Source organism: Temnothorax longispinosus, chromosome 6, assembly GCF_030848805.1.
Source record: "Temnothorax longispinosus isolate EJ_2023e chromosome 6, Tlon_JGU_v1, whole genome shotgun sequence".
Taxonomy (NCBI): domain Eukaryota; kingdom Metazoa; phylum Arthropoda; class Insecta; order Hymenoptera; family Formicidae; genus Temnothorax; species Temnothorax longispinosus.
The window spans coordinates 10,808,386-10,835,408 of NC_092363.1; the positions used below are offsets into that span (position 1 = coordinate 10,808,386).

At 41.6% G+C, this 27,023-nt stretch overlaps 1 protein-coding gene across 1 annotated transcript in view; it reads right to left on the bottom strand.

Moving 5' to 3' along the window:
- The window catches only part of LOC139814919 (uncharacterized), a 172,443-nt gene that overhangs the window by 58,023 nt on the left and 87,397 nt on the right, over positions 1 to 27,023 (bottom strand). Inside the window, exon 3 of the mRNA XM_071781441.1 lies at positions 22,789 to 22,926. Within this exon, the coding sequence (XP_071637542.1) occupies positions 22,789 to 22,926 (138 nt within the window). The remainder of the gene's footprint in view (positions 1 to 22,788; positions 22,927 to 27,023) is intronic.

Genomic DNA, 27,023 nt, shown 5'->3' on the forward strand with positions numbered 1-27,023 from the left:
TCAACCCTTACGATAATAATAATACTAAGCGTAATAGGAATAAGTATCTATGTAATAAAAAGAAATAAAAAACGAGCAAGCGCTCGACCGCACATACAGGGCGACCCAGCGATGCTATACTAGAAGATAAGAAAAATGTAACCGTAGAAAATATTAAAGAACACAACCACCCTAATAGAAATAGGAGTAGGATAAGCAACGAAACCTCATAACGAAAACTACAGACCGTAGTTTCCTTCTCTCAAAGGGGGAGGGATGTTGCGGCCCCAATTAGCATTACGAAACAGATTAAGAAACTGTTTAAAGAAAAGATGTTATTGTAAACAAGACAATGAAGAATCAAAGCAATGAGTTGCGCGATCGGCCTACATCCGATCGAGCAACTCAGCGGATCCGAAGGACGGACGACCGAACAAAAAGAAACGAAAAGAGGGCAATCGGAGTCGGGCAGCGACGAACGGGTCTTGCACGAAATAAGTTGTAAAGGCGAAGTAATTAGTAAAAGTCGTGTTTATTGCAACCAAAAGTGTTAGTCAATTGCCTCCCGCCTCCTCCTTGGAAAGATTGAATCCAAGTGTCCCAAAAAGGGGCACAACACTATCTACGCAGTACGCAAAACAAAGGAAGAAATGACGGGTCAATGATCGACCCAATGACGCATCGAACCTGTCGGGACATGTTTTGCGGGCGCCATAAACAAATTTTTTTCTTGGAAAAGGGGGTGGTTATTTGTAGACGTATCTGTTTTGCACTATTTTTTTACGACGCAGTACGCAAAACAAAGGAAGAAATGCAAAACAAAGAAAGAAATAATCTAAAGATTCAGTTAGAGCGAGAGAGAGAGCAAAGTGTATATAACGAGGGATGCGTCAAGCCACAGTAGTATAATTTGAAAATTTATGTAGCGATACATCGAGACACCTTTGACACCTTTCTGGTAAATGTGCAAATTAACATTAAAAATAATGGAGTGTAATGTGACATAATTTTTGTGCCAAGGGTTTCCACAATATGGAGGTGATGGAAGGTTTCGGTCTGAAGCTCACGCGGAAGGATCTCTACGCGCTGGCCGACTTAAATTGGCTGAACGATAAAGTTATAAACTTCTACATGAATCTGTTGATTGCTAGAGGCACATCTTCCGACACGTATCCAAAAGTACATGCAATGAACACGTTCTTTTATCCAAAACTTCTGTGAGCGGTCACTCGTCTCTGAAGCAATGGACCACTAAAGTTGACATATTCGTACAGGATCTTATAGTTGTATCTATACATCTGAACGTCCACTGATGTATATCGATAGTAGATTTCCGTGATAAATCGATTGTATATTATGATAGTATGATGGCGATAATCCGAAATGTCTGGCGGCGCTAAAACAATATGCACAGGAGGAGAGTCTGAACAAGAAAAAACACCCTTACAATATGAGTAATTGGAAATTTCAGTCCGCCAAGAACATTCCACAACAGATGAACAGTGATTGTGGCGTGTTCTCTTGTATGTTTGCTAATAAGTATGTCTGCGCAAACAAAAAAATTACATTTACGCAGAACGACATGCCGCGTTTTAGAAAGAAAATGTTTAAAGAAATAATAAATAGAAAACTTTTATAAAAAATATATAATAAAAAAATATTAGAAATATAAAATACAAAAATGTGTGATTAATATTCCATCCATTAGTATAACACATACGTTACATTACATACATACATACATACATACATAATTACATACATGCATACATGCATACTACATGCATACATGCATACATGCATACATACGTACATATATACACACATATATATTATATTACATACATAAATTATATTACATACATTGCATACATTAATCTTCATGTTTAATAGCTATCATTCATTTCACGCGGGCACTTGGCAAGAGGCGTTTCCTGCCATATAGCATAATCACCTTTACTGTTCCTAGGTACTATGAAGTCAACCCTTTTCCACAGCTTCTTGAGTTTATCGCAAAACGCCTTTAAGGCCTCAGCGTTCATGTTACGACATAGTTTTGGAATTTTCATCAGAACTCTACTCATATACCATTTCGATCTGTCACCGAAAGCTATTATTGTTCGTATCCATAGTTCTGCCCGCAGACATGGATTTCCGATCCCCCTTCGCAGAGGATACGTCGCCAGATTCCAGCGAGCGTCCTCCTTCAACGCGACCGCCTTAAGACCACATAAGTTCGGAGATAGAGGTTCGCGACGATAAACACCACCGTCCGATTCCGATAATAATCACTCGCTGCAAAATACATCGACTCTATCGTTGTCGTCATCCGTGTCGGACGCCCACATTAATGATCCTGCTTCCATTGTCCCGTTTACAATGCGAAGCGAAAAAAAATCAAAAGTTTCACGTATATATAATTTTGTCACACTCTTAAAGATTCTTTTGTAGCAGTTCGATCACATTACCTTACGTTATACTACATACATACTGTGACGTTGCGGCTCGCCGCATCGTCGCGGCGCCCCGCCGCCGTCACAAGACGCGGAATTTCGCGCCCAGGGACGGACCAGGGAGGCAACGGCGAGATCTCCAGGAGTCTATTTAATCGCGTTTCCGCATTCTGATTACTTTCTTTTGTTTTTTATGCAATGTAATACGCGCGGCACCTCACCCACACCACGGCAAACCTTCGAGGGAGTACTTGGCGAAGGAAATCAAGGACGATCGATAACCAAGGAGGGGTGGCAAACGCGGAAGCAGCAGAGATCGCGGGCTGGCGAGAGCAACGCGGCAGGCGGGCGGCACATGCGGCAGCGACGGACGAGGCCGCCGATAGCGGGGCCCCGAGCGCTGGGTAACACCCCCGCTCAGCAAATGATCTCCACAAAACATCGACCTACGGGTGACTGATCACCGCCCCAGGGTCAAGCCGGAGGCACACCGGCGAGAACCGAGTTCCGTCCGCCGCTAAGGACCAAAATTTGAGGAGTCGCACGCCGCCGAGGGACCGTTGCCCACCCCCGAAGGATCTCGTATCGACAGCACTGCGCCGGGACACCGCGGGCTTGCAAGCTCGCGCCCGATTGGCTCGCGCGCCCCTTAGGAAGGGGTACCGTATCGATTCCGCAATCGAGCGGGTCTAGCGTTTTCACTCTCTGGTCGTCCGTCGGCGACAAAATACGTTTTGATTAAGATACGCGATAGCCACCCCGAGTCGGGTATTTCGATCGTTATCTGGCGGATCGAGGATCGTTGGTGAAAGGCGACGGCGAAGAGCCCAGGAGGAGGTGTATCACCGGTAAGGTTGCCCGTAAATCGCGAAATGTAAAGCCACGACACCGCCCTCGGTGCACGCTCTCGCTCGGGATGACGCATGTTAAGATCGAGTGTAATTTCGCGATCGATAACGAGAGCGAAGGGCCTCGGGATGGTATCGTGGCCGCGGAACCGTGGTACAAGCGTTATGGCGAATCCCTGGAGATCGTGATAGGCGCGTTAATAAGTTCGATATCGCGAGTATATTGCGTCGTCCTCGCGACCTTGATGTACGACAGCATACGGGCCGGTACTTCGTAAATTGTGTTACCGTTTCTTCGCGCCGGGAAATTCTTGTGTTCGAGCGTCGGTGTTAGTGTATCGATTTGTGTTCGGATCTCGTTATTACGGGTGATAATTGTGCTCTCGCGTTGAGAAACTTGCGTCCGGTATTAATTGCGTTACGTCCTATGGCGTCCCTGCTCGTGATAATCTCGAATTTTGCGTTGGAATGTCGATGGCAATGTTAATCGCGGTCGAAGGTCGTTCCCGCCGATTGATTAATTATGTAGACTTGTATTCGCGTTAAGAAATTACCGGCGTTCACACGTTTCGTGCGTTTAGATGTTACTTGCGTAGTTCTTCCTGGCGTTCCGTGGTTATTAGACGCGTACTTCGAGTCAAAGGTGGTGTGGCCTTCTCCACACCTGGCGCCCAACATTATTAGCGATATCGCGACTTGCTTGGTTAAATGACTCGGCGCCTCCCCGTTGCGCCCGAGCCGAATATCTCGCGTTAAGTTAAGATATTGCGACAGAGTTTTCGTACGGTTTTCGACTCGAATTATTCATTGTGTGAGAATAGAGCCTTCAGCGTGTTTATTAGAGACTCAATTTCTTGATTTGTTTATTGAATTTATTTTCTCGACAACCAGTACTCAATAAATGTTATTTTCTTTGTTATCTGACTGAGTATGAAATTATCGTATCACCCCGCCGAAAATCGCGCTGCCCTTCATTAACCCCGCCCGTGATTAGGTCAAGCTAGCCGATTCCACGCACCTCCACACTTCGTTTTGCGTCTCGTTTAGGTTTTTCGCGATTTCGTGGACGCGAATGTACGCGTCTGGCGCCCAACATTTGGAACATTTCGTGGAGTATCGGAGGTGCGAGGAAACCACTGGAGAGGCCTACTATCCCGCTCTCCTAAGTCCTTTTGATCCGGCACACGTCCCGGAGCGGTCCGGGAGTGTAAAAAGTCGTGACAATACATACATACTGTTTGGAGCTCACATGTAGATATGTACATTCGTTCGATTAGTTAATAAGTTACTTCTCGTTGCACATTAGTCAATAGGCTGATTCTCGTCATATATTAGTTCATAAGTTGCTTCGCGTTACATATTAGCCAGTAAGTTTTGATCATTCGCGTATCGTTAAATCGTTACCGTCGGTAACGGCAATTTCGCGTCCGTAGACTCGCGCGAAACGTTGGCGAATCGCGATCAATCAGATTGCCAATTTTTGCGCGACTCACCCGACTCGTGCTGCCCGCCCGCGGGTGGCATCCCTAATCACTGGAATTTGGTACTCGCTCGCGCCGTACTTCACAGGTGCGCGAGCCGAGAGAGTGCCGGGAGAAGACACTCACGTTTCGGACACTATAGAAGAAACATATCTCGAAATTGTCGTGTGTCACTAACGGTCAAATTGAAGAACGTCGACTACTGCGTTAGTTTGCCTGTGTGCCTGCCTGCATTAACCCTTGCTTGCTTGTATCGCTCCGCACGCCTGGATCGCACGTTCTAATCGCCTGCTTTGCACGCCTTCGCTCTCTCACTGCATCCGAGAGGAAGGACATCGCCAACCAGCGCAATCGAGAGAACATCGGGCAACGAAACGGTGAGTCGCCTCGCTTATTTGCCTATTCGTTTTTTGTTCGCATAAAATCTCGCGAGGAAACGGTCCCTCTGGTCCTTCGAGCATCTCACTCATCGAAAATTCGCGAATCCGGGGAGCGCCTCACACTCCTCCGAGCACATACGTATATACATTATTATGTTATAAAGGTATTCGGTAATGACCCCACGGTAACGTATTGGTCGAATCCGGTACGATATATCGCTTATCGTCGTACGGACTCAGAGCGATTTTTGTCTCGCGGATAGTGTACACTTCGTGCAATTTCGATCTTATGCATGACTGCGATCGAGTCATTTCGATCTCATCGTTCAGACCAGTGATGTGAATCCGGCCCGGTTTTTCGCGCATGCGCGCCCCCTCCACTACGCACACAGAGTGACGCTCGGTCTATCGGTGTGTCGGTAGCGCTCGGCAGTGCCGAGCGAGAGGGAGAATATTACTCTCTCCTTGTCGCTCTCACTTAGCTCGCGCGATCGACGATGTTTTCACGCTGGAAATGCTTTCTCGGTATCTCGGCGTGAATCTGAGTTGCCGTTGCACGATAATCAAAGAGCGATCTTTGGAATAATGTAGAGATGTAAAAATAATTAATAAACATATAAAAATTGTAGTAAAAAATTATGTTGATCACTCTTGCAGAAATTTTCATGCTTTGACCTATACTCCTATTATTTTGACAATTCCTTTCTGAAAAAAATTCCGTAGAAGAGAAAACGCGTATTTTTTTATTTGGCCTACAATTAATATTTCCGAGTGTAATATTTGTAAGAAATTTTATTTGTCGATGATTGTTATACTTTTAAGTTAATTAATATCTTGGAAATATATATTCAATTCCATATATACGTATGAGATATTTTCGTTAACAAATATATTTATATAAATACCATATTTTATATATTTATTTATGTCGAATAACCTGATATATATGTATATATATCACCTGATATATATATATATATATGTATATATTATATATATATATATGTATATAATATAATATCAACAAACTTCCTTGACCATAACTGGCAAATTTATTAATAGAAAACGACGTTTCGGTCCAAATTCGGACTCTCTTCAGGTGAATAAAGCTCTTACAAATACATTCAACAGGCAATTCATGACACTGTGCCCGCAAGTCAGAAACTGAAGACTATAGGCAAAAAAAAGAATTTCTTTTTTGTATTGTGATAAATAAAATAAAATAAAGGAAATATAAAATTAGAGTATTTAACAATAAGTAACTTACATGATTTGTGCGTTGTCAGTGTGAATATGGTATAATAATGTAAAATATAAAATTAAAATAGTATAAAATTAAATAATATACGTAGAGCGTGTTAGGAAGCACGTCCGTATGCCACGATTGAGGAGAATACAATGAGCAGTACAGACATAAATAATTTATAACGAGTAAAGGTTAACTAAGAAAAGTACCTATTATTCTATCATAAATTGTTGTTAAATTTTCCGTGTCCTGGAGGTTTATTGCCTGTGTGTGTTTTTTAATAAAAAAAAAAACATCTCCGCGATCTCTACTCTCTTTTTGACATTTTGCTCTCTATGTAATATTTTCGTTCCCGCCCAATTAAACTCGTGATTAAATTCAAGCCGATGTTTGCTTATTACCGAATGATTATTAACGTGCTTTCTAATATCAGTTTTATGTTTTTTGATTCCAGTTTTGGGGTGTCTTTTTGTTTGTCCTATATATGTAGCATTACAGTCTAGGCAGTCAATTTTATAAACCAATTCAATTTGTTTCATGTAATCCAGCCTATCCTTGCCCTTTCTAATGATGTTATTAAGTTTCTTAGGAACAGTATAAATAAGCGACATCGAAGCTGCGACTGGTTAAAATAACACGAATTTAATTTTATACTATTTTAATTTTATATCTTACATTATTATACCATATTCACATGACAACGCACAAATCATGTAAATTACTTAGATACTCTAATTTTATATTTCCTTTATTTTATTTTATTTATCACAATACAAAAGGGAAATTCTTTTTCTGCCTATAGTCTTCAGTTTCTGACTTGCGGGCACAGTGTCATGAATTGCCTGTTGAATGTATTTGTAAGAGCTTTATTCACCTGAGAAGAGGGTCCGAATTTGGACCGAAACGCAGTGATGTGTTAGAATGTTCTAAAACGTCAAAAAATCATTTCTGTACAAAATATCCGTGTGTGTGTGTGTGTGTGTGTATGTAACGCTTTTGTTGTCCGTTTATGCTCTAACTTCTGTAATTTTTTAGATATCGAGATGCATTTTTTTTAATCGATAGAGTATCATGTAAGGAAGGTTGGGATTGCATTTGGCAATGAACGGTAAAGCGGGTCTTTTTTAATAAAATTTAGAATTTTTGTAGAAATGTTTGTGGTTGCTCTAACTTCCGCAAATTTTAAGATACCGAGCTGTTTCTAATTTTATTATATTCTTCAGTCTTTTCTACCCCTATTTCATATACAATTCTTTAAGATTTTGTTGATTAGATTCAGCTTTATACGCGATCAAAGGTCCATATGCAAAAGTCCATATATGGACCATGTAGCCTGAACTCCAAAAATCAATATCGATTTAACATTGCGTCAATTGTAAAACCTCACTTGTGTTACTAAGCTGACCCTTTTTCAATCCATAAAAAGGTTAAATTTAAAATTAAAAAAAATTATGCAAATTAGAAATTTGCACTTTGCTTCTTCAACAATTTGAGGTGTGCGATTTGGAAATTTGCACATAGCAAAGTCACAATTTTGAAGTGAGAGAGTACGAAATTAGCAAATTGAATCCACAACGTATTGTTACGCGCTAAAAGCTCCTCTCTGAGGAACCTTTTATTAGATGCATAATTTTTAGTTTGGCTTTCTCATAGAGGAACGTTTTTGCGCGTAATAATACGTTGTGTATTTAATTTGCTAATTTCCTACTCTCTCACGTCAAAATTGTGACTTTGCTATGTGCAAATTTCCAAATCGCACACCTCAATTTGTTGAGGAAGCAAAGTGCAAATTTCTAATTTGCACAATTCTTTTTTTAAAGTTTTTTATAAAGTTTACAGGCTGCATCTTCTTCTTGCTGCCTTCCTGTAAGTCTATCTGCCCCTGTCCTTCCTTAACTTTTTTTAATTATACTTTTTCGTTTATATTAATTTTATTCCGGAATAAACCAAATTTGACGAATTTTTTGAAATCAAGTTTATTTCTAATCAACCAAATCTTAAAGATTTAGGCACAGTGTCATGAATTGCCTGTTGAATGTATTTGTAAGAGCTTTATTCACCTGAAGAGAGTCCGAATTTGGACCGAAACGTCGTTTTCTATTATTAAATTTGCCAGTTATGGTCAAGGAAGTTTGTTGATATTATATTACATATACATATATATCAGGTTATTCGACATAAATAAATATATAAAATATGGATAAAGAATTTTATTTTATATACCCCAAGGGGCCTTAAAGGGCGTTTTGAAGGGACGTACCCAACCCTAACCTCCAATTCATCCACTACCTTACTGTTTCCTCCTTTGGACCAACAGTTTAACGTCTCTTCCAAAAGACGGAGCCCAGTTTTCTCCGCATCTTGCACGGAGGGGCGCGGTTTTTTCGGAAAAAAACTTTTCCATGATTCATGGCTCTAGTAGACTCGAACCTGGTTCCTCAGATTACGAGTCTGGCGCTCTACCACTAGACCACACCGCCGCCCTATATGGTATTTATATAAATATATTTGTTAACGAAAATATCTCATACGTATATATGGAATTGAACATATATTTCCAAGATATTAATTAACTTAAAAGTATAACAATCATCGACAAATAAAATTTCTTACAAATATTACACTCGGAAATATTAATTGTAGGCCAAATAAAAAAATACGCATTTTCTCTTCTACGGAATTTTTTTCAGAAAGGAATTGTCAAAATAATAGGAGTATAGGTCAAAACATGAAAATTTCTGCAAGAGTGATCAACATAATTTTTTACTACAATTTTTATATGTTTATTAATTATTTTTACATCTCTACATTATTCCAAAGATCGCTCTTTGATTATCGTGCAACGGCAACTCAGATTCACGCCGAGATACCGAGAAAGCATTTCCAGCGTAAAAACATCGTCGATCGCGCGAGCTAAGTGAGAGCGACAAGGAGAGAGTAATATTCTCCCTCTCGCTCGGCACTGCCGAGCGCTACCGACACACCGATAGACCGAGCGTCACTCTGTGTGCGTAGTGGAGGGGGCGCGCATGCGCGAAAAACCGGGCCAGATTCACATCACTGGTTCAGACACCGCGTGTAGTCGTTGAACGTAATGGTACGCGCGACAACGTTGCTTTTAACACCTTTTGCTTTTTTAGTCTTTTTTACCATCGACTCGCAAGGCGTACATTTTCGCCCTAAGTCCAACGAATTCGGTCATGATCGTACCGTTGTTTTCGTCCTTCATCAGACCCGGCACTTTTTTATTGACGAGAGGCATACCATACGCGTTATCTACCGCGTAATCACTCGTGTTGAACCTGGCTATATCACGTTTCATGTTTTCGTACGCATCGTCGCACTCTATGTGATAAATCAGACTATCGGTGTCGGTGTACATGACTCTACACATGTCGCGGTATAGGGGAGACATGTACTCGTGGTGAAATTCGTCCAAACAGACTTTCGAGATGTCGAGGATGCAGTGGATGCACATGCCGACGTAAATATGTTTATCGAATTTCACCTCGAGGCGTCAATAATTTGAAATCGTAGTCGGATAACGCGGAAAATTTGGAACGTATAATTTTTATCCTTATCGAGGAAGGATGCCAATTTTGCGAGACTTGTGATGAGGTACGAAGCTAAGCCACTTGTCATTCTCGCTCGGTAGTCGGATGGCACAGTTGTTTACCTCTCGGCAGTCTACCGTGTGAGACTGCAACTTGTCGCTCAAACTAAAATAATGTAAACATCTGCAAAAAAAAACAATTTTTGAAAATTTTTATTCAAAAAACAAAATATTCTATAATTTTATTAAAAGAAGTATAGGTACTTACCAATCGCAAATGTATTTCCGACGATGGTACATGCTCAATTGTGAGCTAACGAGACACGATAAATGCTTGATCCACATGAAATGCCCCACGTTGTCGTCTCGCGTGTCTTGCACGTACAGCAGATTCACGTGCTTATCAATCTTTCGGTCGGTAAGCCGTATTGGAAGAACGTCTGACGTCTTCTGTCCTTCAATGGTATACACATTGATGGATATATCGTTGAGTCGTTCAAACTTTTTAATTTGACTTAATGTCATTAGAAACTCAATGTCTTGTAAATTTAGTACTGTTGTATAATGGGGGTATGAAAATTCCCGTTCTGATTGTCTTTCGGCTGGATGTAAGGCTGCGACCACTGACCACGCGAAACACGCATTGTCCATAGATTGCACGTTGATCACCGTTTTCTTCGTTTTAATTTCTTGAGACAATTTCAGGTAACACCCTGCGCGTAACGGATTGTACTTGTTGACGTTCACCGTCAAATTGATGTTCCATGTTTCACCTATTTCACACTATTCTTTTTTTATTAAATCGCTTTACAGAGTTTTTTGCAGAGCACTTGCACGTGATAATGTTCAACCATAAAATAATGAAGAGACCGCAATACTTTTCGACCGATGTATCGCTGCACATATGCTTTCATATCATACTACTGCGTCTTGACGCGCTTCATCCGTCGATAAATACCCTTTGCTCTCTCTCTCTCTCTCGCTCCAACTGAATATTGAAAGTTTATTTCTTCCTTTGTTTTGCGTACTGCGTCGTAAAAAAATAGTGCGAAACAGATACGTCTACAAATAACCACCCCCTTTTCCAAGAAAGAAATTTGTTTATGGCGCCCGCGAAACATGTCCCGACAGGTTCGATGCGTCATTGGGTCGATCATCGACCCGTCATTTCTTCCTTTGTTTTGCGTACTGCGTAAATAGATTGTTTAGTCTACGCGATAACCACCCCTATTTCCAAGAAAAAAATTTGTTTATGGCGCCCGCGAAACATGTCCCGACAGGTTTAATGCGTCATCGACTGTTCTTCGCTGTTAAAAATAACGGTCATCTCACGGCACAACAAGTTGAATTTAGTTATTTGCATTCGTCTACGCGTATGGCAATAGAAATAGTATATTACACACCTAGGGCAGTAAAATAAGGAAGGTCTCAGATCACATGTAATTGTCGTCCGAGGCGGAGCCGAGGACGACAAACATGTGATCTGAGGCTTCCTTATTTACTGCCCGTGGTGTGTATACGATTTTTCTCCTCGACGGAGCCGAAACGCGACAACTTCATCCCGCGTAGCGGGATGAAAGTTGTCACTTTCGGCCCGGTGACGAGAAAAAGCTTTTATCGTATTGAAAGGACGCTTTTTCAACTCACGGATGCCTTAGAGCACATCTTCAGATTCATCGATTGCCTGTGGAAGTATGTACGTTTGGTTCAAGAGTTACTGACCTAGCATTATTAAATAGCGACATCGACGTACATCTTAACTTCGGTAAATATATTTGGCTCTAATATTTATATGCATGCGAAATTGATTAAACATTTAAAAAAATTTCAGATGAGGATTCGCGACAACGCCCACCCACTAACGCGTTTTTGGAACTCCTTGAGGTACGCTAATGTGGGTTCGATAACAAAATTGTCGAGACGGTCGATGTCAAGTTCACGCAATTCTCCGATATCGCGTCCACTGTAACGGATCCTATGCAAGTACCGAATGTAATACGCGCTAGCGATGCCTTCGATAAACATCAGCTCGTCGATTGCGAGCTCGCAGCATTAGTTTTTAGTGCGCTTCCGTAGTACGTAAGAAAAAATATGTAAAAAAAAAAGAATAAAATAGTTATTTGTGTAACAAGTGCGGGAAGTTGAGAATTGGACACGAGTGCGATCACCCGCACAAGTGTCCAGTTCTCAACCTGCACGTGTTACACACCCTATTTTATATTACAAAATGCGTGGAAAGTGGCCCATTATTGCGCGCGCGCCATCTGTGCGACGGACAGCCGATTCCACACACGAGTCAAAACAATGCGGTAATGTTACATTACCGCACTGTTTCGACTCGTGTGTGGAATTGGCCATTTGTCGCACAGATGGCGCGCGCGTAATGGGCCACTTTTCATGCACGTGTGACATAAAGTAATTTTTAAGTATAAATCGTGCTATAATTTCTTTGCACGCATTTCTATTCGAGACGTAATGCGACTATCAGTTTTATACACCGTCATTATATTTTCTCTGGTAACTTCTCCGTTCTGCAACCGTCATTGAATTCAGTCTCATCGAGTCCGCAAAAAGCTGCAGACGTGTTCGGATGTGTTCTATGATTTTGTGACAACTTTTTTTACGACTGTTGTTTTGTGATGTCTCCGCGCCTTCCGCTACAAGACGCTCGTGATATAGAGGAGAGCGAAATTCAGGGGCGGGGACTCGCTGGTCCTGCGGCCTTGCTCCAGGCAGCTCAGGTGGGCACACTACCCGGCATCGGACGCGGGCGGGCGCAGCTGTACACTGCCCGCCTAACGGAGGGCCGGGGGTTTTGTCTTACCGCGGAGGACGAAAAATTGGCTGACGAGGCGCTGGTTGCCTACGCGAACCGCGTGACGAGGGCTCAGGCAGTTCCTATCCACCGCCCTGGTCCCCAAAATTCGCGGGAGTCGTTGCTGGCTGCATTGAGACGAAGGGAAGGCCGCGGCCATGAGGCCCCCCTTCATCGTAATTAATTAGACCCCTCGCCCTGGAACGCGGACTCCGCGGCGCGAACACGGATCCCCCTCTTCCCGCGAACCCCTCGCCCTAACTGTGCACGTGAGTCATCCCGGTGAGTCATACACGTGGTATGTCAAGGTCAAGGTAATACATGTGAGTCATACACGTGAGTCATCCCGGTGATGTCATCGTGAGTCATACACGTGGTATATCAAGGTCTACAAGGTATTGCCGATCGGACACGGTAACGATTGCACACGGTAACGATTGCACACGGTGTCGATCGGACACGGTGTCGATTGCACACGGTGCCGATCGGACACGGTAACGATTGCACACGGTAACGATTGCACACGGTGCCGATCGGACACGGTAACGATCGGACACGGTCCCGTTTGGAAATAAAATACGAAAGTTCATATTTATATGTTTGAGATTGTAAAACAATAATAAACTAAAAAAATGTAGCATTACGCAAAGTTAACAAATCTGTGATTGTATTATGTATTTATATTAATTATTTACAGATAGCACATTAAGCGGTAGGCAGAGTTAAAAATCTATATAAGGATACGTATTAAACTCTAATATCGTATACTTCAAGTATGAAGTCGATTGACATATTTCCTAACCTCAAGCCGTCCTCTCATTAGAGTGCTTTATTATATTGCTTTTACAGTCTCGAACAGTACATAAAATTTTGAAATATTTGTTCTCTTTTAGACTAAGTGGCGTTACTTAAGTGAGTATACTTTTGTCAAATAAAAAATAAGTTGTTTATCTTAATAATTTGAAGTTAATTCTTTCTCTTTATACATAATAAGATACACTAGTGTTACTTATTAATAATGTGAGATTGCAGTTGTTGTGCCCCTTTTTGGGTACACTAAGATTCGATCGTTCCAAGGAGGAGGCGGGATGGGTGACTGATAGAACACTCTTTGATAAACGGCACTTCGAATAAAGAATACTTTAATTAAATCTGCTTTACAGTTATTTCCGTACAAGAGAAGCCCGTTACTGATCTGCTCCCTGACTCCGATTGCCCTCTCGTCTCCTGTTCTCGCTTCCTTTTGTATCCTCGTCCTGTCCTTCGATATAGCTGAGTTGCTCGATCGTATGTGGGCCGATCGCGCAACTCATCTCTTGCTGATTCGGCGTTGAGTAATTCTTTCGGGCTTTTGCGGTCGCGTTCCCTATTGTTATTCTCTTTGTCTTTCTTAATTTATATTTTATTATTACATTAATTGGGGCCGCAACACAGTTTACTGATTTACAGCAATGTTTTAGCAATGATTTAATAGAGATTTAGCTCCCTTTTATTTCAGTAGCGCAATAAATAATTATTTTACTGTCAGAAATTACGTATCTCTGTATCTACGTAATGTACAGGAGTACTGTAAAGGCATGCATTTACAGTGAGGACTCCAATTTCAAATCTGAACATTATTTGCTGTTTGCTAACCTTTAATGTGGTATGTTTAGCAGCTGGTAAAGGTGCATACTATTGTTGACATTTCTATTAAAATTACTTGTGTACGAAACTCTAATTTATAATGTTTTTAATTTAAATTATTTAGTATCACTTTTCTTCAACTTGATAGGAGGAACTGGGGATGAGATATTCTGTGCATCTATAGTAATTACATAAGCCTGGAATGTCCTCAGATATTCAAGAAAAAATCCATTTACAAACGATAAGATTCCGTTAAGCGAGAGTTGATTATTATTGTTTCCGTTTTCAGAATCTTGTGAAATGTTATGGAATCATCTACTGTCACTAATTTAGTTGCTGTATTTATCGAAGGATCAATGCACTTCTAGTGTCAACACATGTTTGCAGAATACATATCATTTATATTCTTTGCCAGGTAATATCTGTGTATGTATCTGTACACTTTAAAATAATCTTTAATATGATCTTAATGATTTATCCACAGAATGCAGCATATAATGTATTATCTGTATCACGGTATTTAAATAATGTATGTGTCATGTCTGTTACCAGCGTATTCTCACAAATATATAAATTGGTAAGTAAAATTTGATAAAAATTAGCTTCTAGTCATAGTTGTGACACATATATTATACATAATATTGCTTTCCAATTGCCATATGTTAAAATATGTATTTCACTTTGATTTGTATATGTTACCTACAGTAATATAACATAAAAGCCAATCTACAAATATTCCTTCAGGATAGAGAACTAGTTTTCTAAAACCTCCATAGGCTACACGGAAATATGTTGATAATCCCATAACATTCCACAAATATTAAATGCTGCAAATGTTCTTTCAGGGTAAAGGACTGGTTTTTTAAAACTTTCAGACGCTACATGGATGTATGTTGATACTCCCATAATGTTCCACAGGACTTTAATAGAGGATACATGAATTGTCGTGTAAAAAATTCTCGTGCATTCTATGTATATATATATTTTATATATACAGCAAATAATCTTGAGATTAAAAATACGACATCTTACACTGTAAGTGCATCTCTTTTATAACTGATGGATAACCTTCTATTAATAAGACGTATTTGGATGCAGCAAATAACACATATTCAAAATAGTAATGTATGTAATTATTTATTAATGGAATTTAAAAGGTCAAGAGTCCGTAAACAGATAAAAATTACATCTTATTAAACTTTTTAAATAAATTATTTGTGCCATGAAAGTAATACAGTATTCAGGATTTTAGTATTAATGCTAAAATACTATTTTCTAGTATATACATTAATTGAACAGCAATATAAACATTTAATCAATCTAACATGCAAGTTGACGGTACAGAATCATTGTTTCTTCAATAAACACATCAATTTTACTAATAAGAGTTGATGATACTGTTGAGAATTATTTGCTTCCCGTGCAATGCCATGGATGAGCGTATGCGTGTGAGTGTGCGTGGAGCTAAATTTTGGTAGTCGGGCGCGAAAGAGCAAAGTCCAGTTTCCCTCACCTCACGTTTCTCGCGCGTTCCGCGATATCGCCGGCTTGCGACAAGCGTCGCCCTTCTCACTGTACGTGCGAACCTTGACGCGAGAGAGTCAACACAATAAAGACATACGTATTCTTAGTGTCGAGAATTCCTTCGAATCCCGTCCCGCGGTTGTTATACTGTATTAACAACAGGTTATGGGCCCAACACGCCTGTTCAAATTACGGGACGCGAAGTTCAATTGTTTCGGTATTCTCCGTTGTGTGAAACGGAAAGTCTCTCGCGGTGTGCTCCGTTCTGTGTAAAGACGGAAAGAATTTTCGCGGTATTCTCCGTTGTGAAACGGAAAGTCTCTCGCGGTGTGCTCTGTTCTGTGCAAGGACGGAAAGAATTTTTCGCGGCGTTCTCAGTCGGCATTCTCCGTTCGTATAAAACGGAAAGAACAATTAAATACTTCGTTCGGGCAGAACGAAACGAACGTTGCCACGTGGGTGATACGTGATTGTGTTGAATACTTCGTTCGGGCGGAACGAGAAGAACATTGCCACGTGCGTGATACGTGAGTCAAGAAAGGATGGCGGATCTTCACCTGAAGCAGATTACGAAATTCGACGGAAGCAATTTCCAACTGTGGAAATTTCAAATCAGCACCGTGCTGGTTGTTCAAGGAATAAAGGGCTACGTTGATGGAACAGTCCCGAAACCGGAGGTCGGAGCGGCAGGGTATGCAGATTGGTTGAAGAAAGATGCGGCGGCCATGTGCACGATTTCGACAGCGGTCGAGTATTCTCAGTTAGAATATCTAGTTACGTGCAACACGTCGAGAGAGATGTGGGACAAGTTAATAAGTATACACGAGCAGAAATCTGCTTCGAACTTGCTCCATCTCAACCAGAAATTCCATAGCTATCGAATGGGCGCGAACGACTCAGTCGCGCAGCATGTCTCGAAAGTCGAAAATATGGCGCGCCAACTCAAGGATCTCAACGAGCAGATCTCCGACAACGCCATCATGGCAAAAGTGCTAGGCAGCCTCCCCACGAAATATAGTGCCCTCGTGACTGCGTGGGACAGTGTAGCTGTCGAAAATCAAACGATTAATAATTTACGAGAACGTTTGATAAAGGAAGAGAGTCGCCTCACACAGAATGAAGAAGCGGAATCAGCGTTTAGTGCGGTGAGTGGCACGTCCCGCCGCGGAGGCAACGGGCGACAAGACCAGAAGAAAAATGTCAAGTGTTTCCACTGCAAAAAGGTTGGACACATTAGGGCGAAGTGTCGAAAATTCATCGCTGAAAAAGAAAAAGGTGCGGGTGAAGCAAATGTGAGTGCCCTGATACAACGGTCAAAGCTACAGGAGAAAAGTCGGATTCGTCCGAGATATTTGCCTTCAATGCTTCTCATGACGAAAAGGAAGAATTCATGAGAAAGGATGCGCGCGACGTGTGGTACGGAGACAGCGCCAGTTCGAGATACATAACGTTTCGCCGGGATTGGTTTTCAAGCTTCTCGGAAGCATCGGGCGAGATCATACTGGGCGATGATGGGCCATGCGCGGTAAAAGGTTGCGGATCAGTGCCGATTAGAAGCTTGGTAAACGGCGCGTGGTTGTCCTTCAACATCGAGGATGTGATATACATACCATCGTTCAAGAAAAACTTGTTTTCGCTCGGAATGTGTACGGAAAGAGGTCTGAAGGTGGAACTCTCGAAGGAGTCCATACAAATTACACGTGACGGCAAAGTGATGATCGAAGGATCCAAACAGAGCAATCAGCTCTATAGATTGTTTGTGAAATCGGCAATCAAGGACGAAGCGCACGTGGTGAGCAGCAGCAACAGTTTACGCGTGTGGCACGAGCGGTTAGGACATATAAACGCAAAGGCAGTGCGTGATACCGCGAAGTTAGTGGACGGTATTGACATCTCAGACGAAAGCGAATATTTCTGTGAACCGTGTCAAACAGGAAAGTCGCAGCGGGCATCGTACAAAAGCACAGTGTCGCGCGTGAAACGCGTGCCGGGAGAATACATACACAGTGACGTGTGTGGTCCGATGTCGGTTAGCTCTCTCGGTGGCGCGAAATTCTATGTTTCGTTTAAAGACGATGCATCTGGTTTTCGTAATGTGTATTTTCTAAAGCACAAATCAGATGTGGTAGACACGTTCAAGAAGTACGCGGCGCTCGTGAGAAATAAGTTTAACCGGTCGATAAGAATTCTGCGTGTCGATAATGGACGCGAATACGTGAATGGTTTGATGAGAGACTATTTAGATCGAAATGGCATTCAACTCGAGACAACTGCTCCATATACCCCGGAACAAAACGGTCGCGCTGAACGCGACAACAGGACGATCGTGGAATCTGCCTTGACAATGTTGGAGGCAAAAAGTTTGCCCAGATTCCTGTGGGCCGAAGCTGTCAACACGGCAGTGTACCTGCTCAACAGGACTGCGACGAGTCAAGTGAATAATGCCACGCCGTATGAAATCTGGCATGGGAAAAAGCCAGATTTATCCGGAGCAAAGACATTCGGAACCGAGGCATTCTCTCACGTCCCGAAGATTCACAGGAAGAAATTTGATGCGAAGGCGGAGAAAGTGATCTTCGTCGGGTACGACGGTGAGTCGACAAACTACCGTCTGTACATTACAGTCACAAGAAAAATGACCGTGAGTAAGAATGTAACATTTAATGAAACATCGAATGTCAATCAAGAGGGAAATAGAATTGCATACATAGAAATTAACGATCCAGTGGGAGCCGTCGAGGACAAAGAGAAAGCAGAAATTCTAGGAGTGGATGCTGGAGTTCGAGTTCCCGTGATAGAAGTTGAACATGCTGAAGAGCAGAAAAATGGTCATGAAGAAGACGGCGACGAGCAACAGGAGCAGCGAGCTCGCATGCTGAGGAATAGACAGGCAATTCGGCCACCTGAGCGTTTTGAAGCTCACGTCGCCGAGTACGAGGAGCCTGTTTCATACGAGGAAGCAGTGAGTGGTCCAGAAAGTGCGCAATGGAAGCGTGCAATCGCTGAGGAACTCAGCGCTCACGAAAAGAATGGAACGTGGAAGATCGTTCCGCTCCCACCAGGAAAGAAGACAATTAACTCGAGATGGGTCTTCAAGGTGAAGAGGACACCTTCAGGTGACGTGGAACGTCACAAGGCTCGCCTCTGTGCAAGGGGCTTCACTCAACGCGAGGGCATCGACTACCACGAGACGTTCTCTCCAGTCGTCAGGTACGAGTCACTGAGGGTTTTGCTGGCCATCGCTGCGGAGAATGACTACGAAATGCGTCAATTTGACGTAAAGACAGCATTTCTCTACGGCGATCTCCAGGAGGAGATCTACATGGCAGTCCCCGAGGGCCTCAACGCCAGTGGTGGTAGTGGTAAGAAAATTGTGTGCAAATTGTTGAGATCTTTGTATGGTCTCAAGCAAGCTTCGCGCTGCTGGAACGAAAAGTTTGATCAATTTTTAAAGAAATATAAATTCAGTGCTAGTGACGCAGACAATTGCGTGTATATAGGACAAATAAACAATACGTTGATAATTTTGGCATTGTATGTTGACGACGGGTTGATCTTTGCGGAATCCGTCGAAGCGATAAATATTGTATTGGATGCGTTGAAATCGTCGTTCGAAATAACAGTCGGTAACTCGGAAAGTTTCGTCGGTCTTCAAATCGAGCGGGATCGTAAGAATAAACGCATGTTAATCCATCAAAGTGGTTATATTGATGAACTGATTAGACGCTTCAATCTGATTGATGCAAAAGTTGTAAGTGTTCCCGTGGATCCCAATTGTAAAATCGATAATTGTCGCGATGACGAGAAATCAGAGAATTTTCCTTATAGAGAAGCGGTAGGAGGTCTGAATTTTCTCGCGACGGTGAGTAGGCCAGATATAGCCTACGCGGTGAACGCGGCGAGCAGGCATTTGCAAAATTATAATAATATTTATTGGGAAGCTGTAAAACGTATCTTGCGTTATTTAAAGGGAACGAGAGACTTCAAATTGATGTATTCGTCTAGCAAAAGTTCTCTGATTCCTACGTTTTACTCGGACGCGGATTATGCGGGGGATATAACGACGCGTAGATCAACTTCAGGTTTTGTTGCGATGATGGCAAATGGGCCAGTTATTTGGGGGTCGCAGCGGCAACGCATGGTAACGTTGAGTACGACCGAAGCAGAATATGTCGCCGCGAGCACCGCGACGAAGGAGATCATGTGGTTGAGACAGCTCCTATATGACATCGGATTTAAATGTGAGAGTCCAGTGGCACTTAAAGTAGATAATCAGAGTGCTATACGTCTGATAAAGAATCCTGAATTCCACAAAAGGACAAAGCACATTGAAGTCCGATATCATTTTATACGAGAGAAATATGAAAAACGCGAAATAATCGTGGAGTATGTGCCTACAGAAAGTCAGTTGGCGGATATCTTTACGAAAGCGCTACAAAAGGATCGTTTCAGAGCTCTGTGTGACGAGATAGGATTGTGTGACACGCGAAAAGTGTAAAACGTCAGTATGCAAGTATGTATTGCACGGAAAGAGTGGGAGTGTTGAGAATTATTTGCTTCCCGTGCAATGCCATGGATGAGCGTATGCGTGTGAGTGTGCGTGGAGCTAAATTTCGGTAGTCGGGCGCGAGGGAGCAAAGTCCAGTTTCCCTCACCTCACGTTTCTCGCGCGTTCCGCGATATCGCCGGCTTGCGACAAGCGTCGCCCTTCTCACTGTACGTGCGAACCTTGACGCGAGAGAGTCAACACAATAAAGACATACGTATTCTTAGTGTCGAGAATTCCTTCGAATCCCGTCCCGCGGTTGTTATACTGTATTAACAACAGATACTATTCTATAAAGTTCAACATTATGGTCTCTACTATTAGAATTATGTGATATATGACAATATCATCATCACTCTTAAATTTCCGTGTTTATTCAAGAAGCAATAATTCTGTGCTGTCAATGTGTATAATAAAAGATTGGTTAAATGTTTATGTTGTTATTTAGTCCATATATGTATCAGAAAATAGTATATTAATACATATAAATACCCAAAATATTATAGGTATACTGCATTATATGCGTCACAAATATTTTACTTAAAAAGTCTAATAATATACAATTCCTATCTGCAATACCATATTTACGAATGCATTTATATGTATAATAAAGCAAACTATGGATTTTTTGGCCCTTTAAATTCACTTTATATGTAATTAGGTACATCACAATTTTGAGTAAGTGTTATTTAGTGTATCTAAATATTTATTAATATAACGTTATGTATCGGTGCTTTAAGATGCGTTTAGAACACTGATTTTTAATTTCAAGATTATTTGCTATTTACTGGATTTTAATAAGATATTGTACACCGTGTCACTCTCCTTTCCCCCACGTAATCCGATACCCCCTGTAATCCGATAACCCTGTAATCTGATACTCCCCTTATCCCGCTCGCCCCCTACATAATCTGATACTCCCTCCCTTGTTCCGCTCACCCCCCTCCCCCGCGTAATCCGATACCTCTCTCCCTCACCCCCCTCGGAGCTCCTGGGTTAGAACTCCCCTAGTGTAACTACTTATGAAAGGTAGAAGGTTGGCCAGAGACCTGGAAGGAGAAGGTAATCGTGTCTATAGCGAAAAAGGGGGAAGGAGAGAGGGTGGAAGACTATAGAGAGGTCACTTTGTTATCTACCTTATACTAGGTTATCTATTTTATACAAGGTGTACGTGGCGGGAGAGGTTCAGTTGCGCATAGTACAATTTTGCACGTTGCAATTGCACACATATAGTTGCGCACCGTTCGATTGGACACATTTCAATTGCGCACAGTTTGTTTGGACACATTTTATTTGCGCACAGTTCAATTGGACACCGTTGCTTTTGGACACAACATATATTATTAACTTATTTAAATAAATAAACTTATATTGCATTGGACACAGTTTTTTTGCGCACAGTTCTATTGCGCACAGTTCAATTACTTCAATTGCGCACAGTTCTTTTGCGTACAGTTATTTTGCGCACAGTTCAACTGCGCACAGTTTTTTTGTGCACAATTCTTTTGCGAACAGTTCATTTGCACACAGTTCATTTGCGTACAATTCTTTTGCGCACAATTTATTTGCGCACAGTTTATTTGCACACAGTTCATTTGCACACAGTTTGTTTGCACACAGTTCGATCAAGCGTACATGCTAAGTTATAAAGGAGGTTCACCCTGCCTACCGGTAGTACCGAGAGCGGGAGGGAGGGCCGAAGGCCCCCCTTGCACCCCCCGCGCGCGTGTGTGTGTATGTGTATATGGCAATTTTTAAATGCGCTTGATTGAACTGTGTGCAAACGAATTATGTGCAAATGACCTGTGCGCAAATGATCTGTGCGCAATTGAACTGTGCGAAAAAGACCTGTGCACAATTGAACTGTGTCCAATTGAACTGTGCGCAAATGAAATGTGTCCAAATGAACTGTGCGCAATTGAAACGTGTCCAATCGAACGGTGCGCAACTTTATTTGTCCAATAGCACTGTGTCCAATTGCAACGTGCGCAATTGCACTGTGCGCTAGTGAAGGGTTCTCTTCACTCTTTACAACGGTATACCACAATTGACTTAAATTATTTGTTTTGTTGTTAAAAATCGGAACCGAAAAAATAGTGACGATTTTGCCCTGGTCTCCCCTACAACAATTTTTTGTGGAGATATGCTTATTTGAAATTATGTGAAATTTTGATATGAATTGAATGTTGCGATAATTTTGTTGACTAGTGTACATTATATTAGTACTACATTAGACTAGTGTAGGTTATATTACATTTTCTATTATTCCGATAATTATTATCTAATCCTTAACCAGAATTATATTAAAATATAAAAATATTTTATAACATTACTTACCAGTTATAAAGTGTATTCCTCCTGCAAGACGTTTAAACATATAGCGTGGATTCAGAAATGTGTAAATCGAAAAACAGAAGCCCATCATCATTATAAAAAGACCGATTAAAGCAAATGAGACCTCAGTTCTGGCATAATCTGGAAATAAAAAATGCATAAAATGAAATTTTGAGCACTTTTATGTTAAACTATAGAATGCACTACATAATTATACCTAGTGAGAAATGTACAGTTGACCCAACGTCGAATCAATCAGTACAAAATTACCTTCTTCAAAAAAGGTAAAAAAAGGTGCCAAGTACACGCAATGTATTTTGTAAATCCAAAAATTCAATCTAAGTGGTAGTAGCTTTATTTCTCCTTAACAAAATTATAACACAATATTGCGTTGTCTAACTCAACCTAAAAGTGATGTTATTTAAAAAAATATATAAAATCTTTAATTAAATTGCGCCAATTACAAAGAAAAAAAATATATATTGCTTTGAAAAATAATTGTTGTGCAACTACTTTTAAAAAATAAAACCCAAGTAGTACATATCTTTGTACTCCCATTTAAGGGTTTTCCTATTCCAACCCAAATAGTAGCTTTAATTCTCCTTAACAAAATTATAATATTACAAAGAATCATTTTAATCACAAAAAATTAAAAAGGTAACAGTAGAAAATAAAAATATTTCATTAAAATAAAATAAATAAATTTTTCTTGTAAAAAAAACTTGGCGCTGCTTTTTCACTCCCGTCGCATTTTTTCCTAAATTATTTTTACTGTTTTTGATTTAAAAATTTGAGTACGTTATTAAATTTCTAGCAGAGGTCTAGCAGCGCCAAGTTTTTTTTACAAGAAATTTATTTTATTTTAATAAAATATTTTTATTTTCTACTGTTACCTTTTTAATTCTTTGTAATTAAAATGATTCTTTGTAATATTAAAAATTTGTTAAAGAGAATTAAGAAGCTATTACCACTTGGGTTAGAATAGGAAGACCCTTGAATAGGAATATGAAGATACCACTTGAAGTCACCCGTTAGCTCTCGGCGGGTGAACAGGGGGAAAATTAGAGGAGGCGGAAATGGGGCTGCAGTTGTGGTTGTGTAAAAGGGTGGAGGTGCAGGAGTAAAGGAAGATGTGGAGCAGGCTGAGAAGAAGCAGAGGCATTGGAGGCGAGGGCGGTTTCGAGAAAATACGGACGGAAATGAGGTTAGGACGACGATGAGGAAGGAAAGGGGGTCGACGGGGACGGAGGAGGAGAGAGGCGGCGGAGGGGGAGCAATGGCTGGAGCAGGACGTGATGGACGGAAGAGGACATATCTGACCTGCTGGTTGGCTGACGGTGAGAAGGAAGCGCAGGGGTGGCATCGGTCCGAGCCGACGCGGGGAGTCGACTGCTCCGAAAGAGCACGTTGGCATCACTGCGGGGCGGTAGGACGAGATGCGCTGAAGCGCGCTGCGGGCAGAGCAGGCCGGAGCTGTAAGGCGAGCGCGCAAGTGCACAGCAGGACGGCCAATGAGAGGGAGCGGAGGAAATCGACAACCGAATCGATGGATCGAGAGGAAGGGTCGATCGAGGAGAGGTGCGGCCGTCGAGGGCAGGCAGATGGTAGCGTGGCGAAGAGTGTATATGACGGAGAGGCCGGAAAGAAGATAGCAAAGTAAAGAGAGAGTTTAAGAAAACTGCAGAAAGGCGTGGAGGAAAGCAGAAGAGAGGAAAGTAAGAGCAGGCGGTGTCAAAAAGAGAGTAAAGTAAGTAGGGAGAGGAAGGGGGAGGACAATGTCTGGATGGGTGCGCACATACACATATAACACACTCAGGGGTTAGAGGAGAGTAAGTGAGAAGGAAGAGAGGAAGGCAGGGTCTGAGAAAGTTATGTTTGTAGGTGAAAATAGGGACCCGCGAGAACAGGTGGAAAATCGAACGGAGAGTGCTGAGGAAAGCGGAGGATGGAAGAGTCGCAGAGCATGATGAGGGTGTGGGGGAAGATAGCGGACAAACTGGAAAAGATTAGAAGGCTGCTTGAGGGAAGGGAAAGAGGGGCAGAAGGAGGAGAGGGGACAAGGAGTGAGGTAGGAATCAAACCGGAAGAGAAGTGCGGCGAGGAGGAGCGGCGGAAGGAACCGGGAGGAATACCCGCAGGAGAGAAGAATGAGGAAGGGGGCGCAGGCGGCATCAGAGGAAGAAGAGGCGTGGAGCGATTCCAAGGAAGGGGGAGAAGAAGAGATGAAACTTGTCTGGGACAGAGGTGAGAGTATCAGAAGATGGGTGGATGAAGAGGCAAAGAGAAGAGCCGGTATGCGAGGACTGAATGTGTCGGCAGGACGAGGGGAGGAGCGGAGAGAAAGAGAAAGCGGACGTGGGGAGGGAGGTAGGGGAGCCGAAGACGCCGGAGAAGATGGAGTACAAGGTGAAGAGTGAAGAGCCACAGAAGGGGGTAGAAAGAAGAGAGAAGGTAGAGAGCGAGAAGTCGAAAAGCCTGACGGAGAGAGTGAAAAGACTGGAGGAGGAGAGAGTGCAAAGAGAAAGAAGAAAGAGGAACGTGGTCTGGAGGAGGCTGGACGGGAGGGACGCGGACGAAAGGAGGGGCTTGATGGAAAAAGTGGCAGAGAAGGTGATAGGCGAGAAACGCCGAGAATAGATAGGGTATGGGAAAGAAGCGGGGTGGGAGGGAGAGAGGTCTTAATAGTGGAGTTAGAAGATGAGAAGGAGAGAGAAGAGCTGTTAGATAGTTATGGGGTTATTAGGCGGGTGTGGGGTATAGGGGTGGATGAAGACCTGTCCCTGGAGGAAAGGAAAATGAGGTGGAAGCTGCTGGAGAAGGCTAAAGAAGAGAGAGCGAAGGGTAGAAAAACGCGGGTGGAGAACAGGAGATTGTGGGTGGACGGAAGGGAGGTCGTATGGAATGAGGAGGAGGGAAAATGGAAGGAGGGGTAAAGGGCGAGGAAGGGAGGGAGGGAGTAGAATGTAAAAGGCCGCTATGGTCAGGTTCGGTAGGAAGACGATAGATGTAAAGGGTTGGGTACGTCCCTAAAAAACGCCATCTGGTAATGTAGAAGTTTGGGTACGTTCCTCAGGAAAAAAAACGCCTTGTAAGCCCTACGGGGAGAAACAATAAACATACATACATACGAAGATACCACTTGGGTTTTATTTCTTTAAAGTAGTTGCATAACAATTATCTTTCAAAACAATATACATATTTTTTTTACAATTGGCGCAATTTAATTTAAAAATTTTACATCTTTTTTTGAAATACATGTCACTTGAGTTAAGTTAGGTAATATAATTTTGTAAAGAAGGAAATAAAGTTTTCACATCTTTTTTTTGAAATACATGTCACTTGAGTTAAGTTAGGTAATATAATTTTGTGAAGAAGAAATTAAAGATTTCACATCTTTTTTGAAATACATGTTACTTGAGTTAAGTTAGATAATATAATTTTGTGAAAAAGATATAAAGCTACCACTTAGGTTAGATTTTTGAATTTACAAAATACATTGCGTGTACTTGGCACCTTTTTTTACTTTTTTTGAAAAAGGTAATTTTGTACTGATACGATAAACCTGACAACCGAGAAATTACAATCTCCTATTCTCAACTGAGAGCCATCCCAGTTGAGCCATCCCACGCCTGTAAGGCGTAATATGCTCGTCGCGTTTAAGATCAAAGATATAACGTACACAGCAATTTACAAGTCTCTGCAACTTTGTGTTCAACTCATTGCTTAAACCATCATAGACGAGGCAGCAATAATCTACATGAGGCATAATCAACGTCGTTACTAATTTAATTCTTAACTTGGTGGAAAGAGAGTTTCTGTCAAATTTTAATCTGTACAACGCACAGTGCACCCTCTGTGATACATGCAAAATAATTTAGGAAAAAATGCGACGGGAGTGAAAAAGCAGCGCCTTATTTATTTTATTTTAATGAAATATTTTTATTTTCTACTGTTACCTTTTTAATTCTTTGTGATTAAAATGATTCTTTGTAATATTATAATTTTGTTAAGGGGAATTAAAACTACTACTTAGGTTGGAACAAAAAACCCTTGAATGGGAGCACAACGATATGTACTACTTGGGTTTTATCTTTTAAAAGTAGTTGCACAACAATTATTTTTCAAAGCAATATATATTCTCTTTGTAATTGGCGCAATTTAATTAAAGATTTCATAAATTTTTTTAAAATAACATCACTTAGGTTGAGTTAGATAACGCAATTTTGTAATATAATATT